This window comes from Hermetia illucens, chromosome 3 (assembly GCF_905115235.1).
Source record: "Hermetia illucens chromosome 3, iHerIll2.2.curated.20191125, whole genome shotgun sequence".
NCBI classification, from domain to species: Eukaryota; Metazoa; Arthropoda; class Insecta; order Diptera; family Stratiomyidae; genus Hermetia; species Hermetia illucens.
The window spans coordinates 14,541,818-14,548,260 of NC_051851.1; the positions used below are offsets into that span (position 1 = coordinate 14,541,818).

The 6,443-nt window shown below is 42.0% G+C and overlaps 1 protein-coding gene across 2 annotated transcripts in view; it reads left to right on the forward strand.

Annotated features, from left to right (window-relative positions):
• LOC119652733 (CCR4-NOT transcription complex subunit 6-like) overlaps positions 1–1,805 on the forward strand; it is a 476,871-nt gene extending 475,066 nt beyond the window's left edge. For both annotated transcript variants that reach the window (XM_038057029.1, XM_038057030.1), the window contains 2 exons: positions 348–1,124; positions 1,177–1,805. In XM_038057029.1, the coding sequence (XP_037912957.1) occupies positions 348–1,124; positions 1,177–1,240 (841 nt within the window). In that variant the 3' untranslated portion in view covers positions 1,241–1,805. The remainder of the gene's footprint in view (positions 1–347; positions 1,125–1,176) is intronic.
• The last annotated feature ends 4,638 nt before the right edge of the window (positions 1,806–6,443 follow it).

The window sequence follows — 6,443 nt, forward strand, 5'->3', positions numbered from 1 at the left end:
CCACTTGGAGAGTTACAATCCTTTGTTTCCATCTTCATGTGTTTTTGGGACACCCTTAGTGTAGTAGTAAACTACCACAAACTCCCCCACCACGACAAGGTGGTGTGCGAGAGAGTAGAGGGAATCAATAAAATGCTATATTGTACGAAGGAAAGGGGAGAATTAGGTATATTTTCCGAGTGGCAACGACCTTTATTTTTAATACTTAGATGCTTAACCCAAAAAGAGGAACCCGTCCAACATCAAGTGGTTGAGGATTTAAAATCCCTTGATCCTGAACATATTTGTTTAAATATTTAAATTATATTTTTTATCCATGTTCTAATTTGAATCTATTCCTTTTTCAGATTTTCGCTTATCAAAGAACATCTAGTTGAATTCAATCAGTTGGCAATGGCCAATGCAGAAGGTTCAGACAATATGTTGAATCGTGTCATGCCCAAGGATAACATCGGTCTTGCAGCTCTGCTTAAGGTCAAGGAGAGTGCATGGGATCCAGTTACTCCTGAAGTAACACAAATCGCACAACCCATTCTAGTTTGTACCGCACACATTCATTGGGATCCAGAATTCTGTGATGTTAAGCTAATCCAAACGATGATGTTAAGCAACGAATTAAAAACGATTCTAGACGAAGCCAGTCATAGTTTTCGTCCAGGACACAAATTTGACACGAATAGCGTACAATTGCTTCTGTGCGGCGATTTTAATTCGTTACCCGATTCCGGTGTCATTGAGTTTTTAGGTTCGGGCCGCGTATCTATGGACCATCAAGATTTTAAGGAGCTCGGCTATAAATCGTGTTTGCAACGACTATTGCCGAGTGAGAATTCAAATGAATTCACGCATTCCTTTAAACTAGCCTCAGCCTATAGTGAAGATATAATGCCCTATACAAATTACACGTTCGATTTTAAGGGGATCATAGACTATATATTTTATACGAAGACGGGAATGGTCCCGCTCGGTTTGCTCGGTCCTATATCGGCCGAGTGGCTGCGGGAGAACAAGGTCGTCGGGTGTCCTCACCCCCATATCCCATCCGATCACTTCCCGTTGCTCGTCGAGTTGGAGCTCATGCACACGGCCAGTGCCCAGCCGCCAAACGGTCTAATCAACCGCAGGTAGCATTAAAACATTTTAGTTTTGTAATTATTTAACAACAATTACAATTAGATACACACAAACGACAACAAACCGAATAAATCATACACAAATAGACAAAGGACATAGGACATAGTGAATAAAATACTTCATTTAAGAATTTTATACTATCGCAAAAAAAAACCACAAAAAATAAAACAAACAGAGACAAAAATGCAGATTGCTAGTAGTAAGACGGGCACAGACACAGTAATAGCATCCACTATTCATATTTCGATAAATTGCAGAGTGCTGCAGTGAACACAGACAGACACAGAAACAATAGTAGTAACACCACACGAAAACCATCGACTATAAAATAATGTTAAATATAAAATATATTAAATAGAGCAATTTTTATTTGCAACAAGAAAGAATGTGAAAATACAACAATATACCCGTATGAAATAGAATGCAATTTTTTTATAATTATATACAATACAAACGTACATAGAAAGGTCAAGGCAAATATCTAGATTTATGTAAAAGTTTTCACAATTAAAGACAAAGAAAAGATTCATTCTTTTTCTCTAATTCTAATCTCTGTTTCTCTGTTTCATACTTTTCGACTCTTTCCGTTTCTAATTCACGGACAAATGTCTAGATAAAGATATTAGATAAGTAGAAAATTAAAGCAAAATACAATATTATGAATAAAAAAAGAAAAAAGATAGATCTGCTCAGCGGAGCAGCAATTGATTTTATGCTTCATTGATAATTGACTTGTAAGTGAAAGGCAAAAATAAGTAGAGGAAAGTCCCCAATCTGGCCAGCAAGTGAAATTTTAGTGTTTTATTATGGATGCGGCTTTAGTTTTGACACCGTAAGAAAGCATGAATTCAGGGTCATTTTTAAAGATAAAGATGACACAGGGAGCTGATTTCCCTTTTCCGTGAATATCTTAACAATGCATAGTAAATACATCTAGGTTTCACTGCTTTTTACACTTAAAAGATATTCCGCTCATGCGAAAAGTTAATTGATTTATGTGAAATGTTACGTATTTTGACCAACATGTAAAATTTGTTGCTACGCTAAATGAGCAATAAACCGATTTTTAGTTTCTAAGTCGAAAGGGTATGTAAGGCAAAGATGACGATAATAATTGTAGACAATACTCCGCAATACGAGAATGTCCACTTTCAAACAAAGTGCAAGATGACCACATCAAGAAAGAACATTTCAATCTTTTCAACTGATTTGCGTTTTGCATGCGCATATCTGGAAAATTTCAATTTTTTAGTTCTTAGTTTTAGAATACACAAAAGCATGTTGACTACCAATTCTCAATTGTGTATCGAAAAATCATTTCCATCATCAAATGGATTGCGGGTTTCCATTGTAATTTTTAACCTTTTGACATTATTGTGAACAAAGCAGGAAACAAATCATAATTTCACTTAAAAAAAATCGTGTTTCCTCCATTTGAAACGTTGTTTATTATGTAGGTTGTCATTTCAGCATTTACATAAGTTTTTAATCGGAAGTTGTTTATACATTACATTTACATACCTTAGTATTAGACTTAATACATTTGTTTGCTTTTTTTATTTTTACTTTGAACAAAGACCATTACAAGCAATTTTGTGCATACATTTTTTATAAGTAGCTTCAAACGTCCAGACGAGAGTTTTTAAAAAATTTTCTTTGTTTCTTCCCCATTTGCATTAATCATTTAGATTCATTATTTTAAGAACAAAATAAAGTTAATAAATCCTAGACTTAATTACAAATAGCTGTAGTAGATTAATTTTATATAATTCTGTTTTGATTTTAGTTTTGTCGCTCACCCAAGAATAAAAAAAAAAACATTGAATGGTCTGGTTTGCTATAAAGAATGTATAATGAAAAAAATGTTCAATTAATAATATATTTTTGAATGAAATTTTGATTTTTTATTTTTTATTCACTTTAAAAAAAATATCGAGTACATTTTTTTTACGGTAGTGATTTGTAACTCCGATGATCTTCAATGCTGCTACAGACCAAATCGAGCCTTGGCGTCCTCCAGTTAGAAAATTTGAGAATTGATCTCCAATCTGGGTCCTCTGAGTCCCAAGGTTCACCAATTTGGTATCCCTGAAAGATGCCTGGCGTCCTGACCTACGCCATCGCTCCATCTCCGCAGGGTCTGCTTCGTCTTCTTTTCCTACCATAGATATTGCCCTTATACACTTTCCGGGCTGGATCATCCTCATCCATCGTCTATCCTCATGTAGGGGGCCGAAAAGTCTTTGGAGGATTCTTCTCGCAAACGCGGCCAATAATTCGCAGTTCTTCTTCCTAAGATCCCAAGTCTCCGAGGAATACATGAGGACTGGCAAGATCATTGTCTTGTACAGTAAGAGCTTTGACCCTATTGTGAGACATTTCCAGCAAAACAGTTTTTGTAAGCTGAAATAAGCTCTGTTGGCTGACAACAACCGTGCGCGGATTTCATCCACGTAGTTGTTATCGGTTGTGATTTTCGACCCTAGATAGGAGAAATTATGAACGGTCTCAAAGCTGTAGTCTCCCTATCTTTATTCTTCCCGTTTGACCAGTGCGGTTTGATGTTGTTGGTTGGTTGGTTCTTGGTGCTGACGTTGCCACCATGTACTTCGTCTTGCCTTAATTTATGTGCAACCCGAGATCTCGCGGCGCCTGCTCGATCTGCATGAAGGTACACTGTACACTTCGGGTGATTCTTCCCATGATATTGTGGCGCCGCAGGATTCGCAGCATTCGAAATTTATTTCGAAGGTGGATCAAGTTTGGCAGCCGTTAAGCTTCTTCTCGAAGCAGTTGAATTCCGCTCAACGGAACTACAGTACCTACGATCGCGAACTGCTCGCCGCGTACTTGAGCATCAAATACTTCCGTTTCTCCCTGGAAGGTAGGCCGTTCACAGTGTTCACGGACCATAAGCCTCTCACGTATGCTTTGAAACAGAAGCCCGACAAAGCGTCCCCTTGTCAGCTTCGACATCTGAGCTTTATAAGCCAATTTACGTCAGACATCCAGCACGTGTCCGGCAAGGACAACATAGTTGCTGACGCTTTGTCTCGTGTCTCCGAGGTTAACATCCCCGCCTCACTCGATTTCTCGGCTATTGCCAAGGCGCAGGAGGATGACGCAGCACTTCAGAGCCTCAAATCCAACCCCGAATAAAAATTCCGGAGTTGCCCATCTTCGGCTCAAACCTCTCTCTCTGCTGCGAAGACTCGGAAAAGGGACCTCGGCCATACATTCCGGGCACCTTTCGCAAGGAAGTGTTCCACGCATCACGACTTAGCGCATCCAGGCATCAGGACAACAAATCGGCTAGCCACCGAGAAATACTTCTGGCCCTCTATGAATAAGGATGGCAATTCCTGGGCCAGAGAGTGCATCGCATGCTAGAAGTGTAAAGTCTCCAGGCATGTAAGGAAAGAAGTGGGCTCATTCCCCCGCACTACCAAGCGGTTCCACACAATACACCTCGACATAGTAGGGTTATAGGTATTGTCTCGCAATCATCGACAGGTTTACGCGGTGGCCTGAGGCAATACCTCTGAAAGATATTACGGCGCAACCATGTGCCGAAGCCCTCTGTCGAGAGTGGATACCTCGTTTTGGCGTCCCTGCAGTGGTCATCACTGACCAGGGAATGCAATTTGAGTCCACCCTTTTCTCCGAGTTAGGCAAACTCCTTGGTTTTAAACGCCAGCGGACTATTGCATACCACCCGCAATCCAATGGGATGCTAGAACGTTGGCACCGGACGCTGAAAGCCGCCATTATGGCACGCAACGATCCGACCTGGTCCCAAGTCTTGCCTCTCGTCCTACTCGGCCTACGAACAACCCGCCGAGAGGAATTTGCTGCCAGCCCCGCGGAGCTAGTATACGGGGAGAACCCGAGACTCCCAAGCGATCCGGTCTTCGACAAGAGATCGGGTCTCACAGAGTCGGGGTTGGTGCGTCTGCTGAGGGACAATCTCCGACGCATAAAAGCCACACCACCCACCCGACACTCGTCCACACCTGCCTGTTCGCCCAAGGAACTGGACACGTGCACGCACGTTCTGGTCAGGACGGATGCCGTCCGGAAGCCGCTGCAGTCTCCATATGAGGGCCCGTACCGCGTTCTCGAGCGGGGAGAACATTTCTTCCAGCTCGAGATCGGTGGACACAAAAAGGCGGTCTCTGTCCAGGCTGAAACCCGTGTCCGCCCCGAAGCAGCGTCGTGTCCGCTTTGTGGATTGACGGTGAACGAAGTTCCGGGATCAGTCGCCGAAACCCCTAGGTTTCATCTGGGGGCGGAGTGATGTGGCGCGGCAGGATTTTTCGAAATTTATTTCGAATGTTGCGAATGCGAACAAATAGATGGCGTGGAACTATCCACTTTGTAGAGCTCGCCACGGGAGTGGAAGACTAGCGAGGAAAGTGTGCCATGAGTTAGGGGCAGAAAGAAACACATGAAGCGAGATGATTCACTTCTGCCTCTAACGTGTAAATAGTCGTTTGCTCTTACTGATTCATTAAAATTAATAAATTATAATTATTTCATCTATCGAGTATTGATTGTAAAAACCTAGTCTATGTTCCGGTGTACCTAAAAATTGTGGTTTGCAAAGAAATGGACTATTTTAGTTAAAATATCGATATCGTCAGCATAGGCCAGTAGTTGGGTCGACTTGAAGAGGATGGTGCCTCTTGCATTTGCATCGGCATAGCGAATCACTTTCTCCAGGGCGAGGTTAAAGAGGACGCATGATAGGGCATCCCTTTGCCTTAGACCGTTTTTGATGTTGAATAGTCTCGAGAATGATCCTGCTGCTTTTATTTAGCCTCCCACATTGGTCAGGGTTAGCCTAGTCAGTTTTATCAATTTCGTTGGGATACCGAATTCTCTTATGGCCGTGTACAGTTTTACCCTGGCTATGCTGTCATAGGCGGCTTTAAAGTCGATGAAAAGATGGTGCAACTGATGTCCATATTCCAACAGTTTTTCTTTCGCTTGCCGCAGAGAGAACATCTGATCTTTTACTGATTTGCCTGAAGTGAAGCCTTTTTGGTATGGGCCAATGGTGTTCTGGGCGTATGGGGCCATCCGGCTCAGGAAGACAGTGGAGATGGTACTCAGCAACGTGATACCTCTATAATTGCTGCACTGCGTGATATCCCCCTTTTTATGTATGAGACAGATAATACCTCTTTGCCAGTCGTCAGGCATTGATTCGCTGGACATCGTCATTTCAAAACTGAGTACATCGATTGATGAACCCCTTACCAGGTTTCGGGATCCCGAGCGCTTCATACGCCGGTTTATGGATCGTG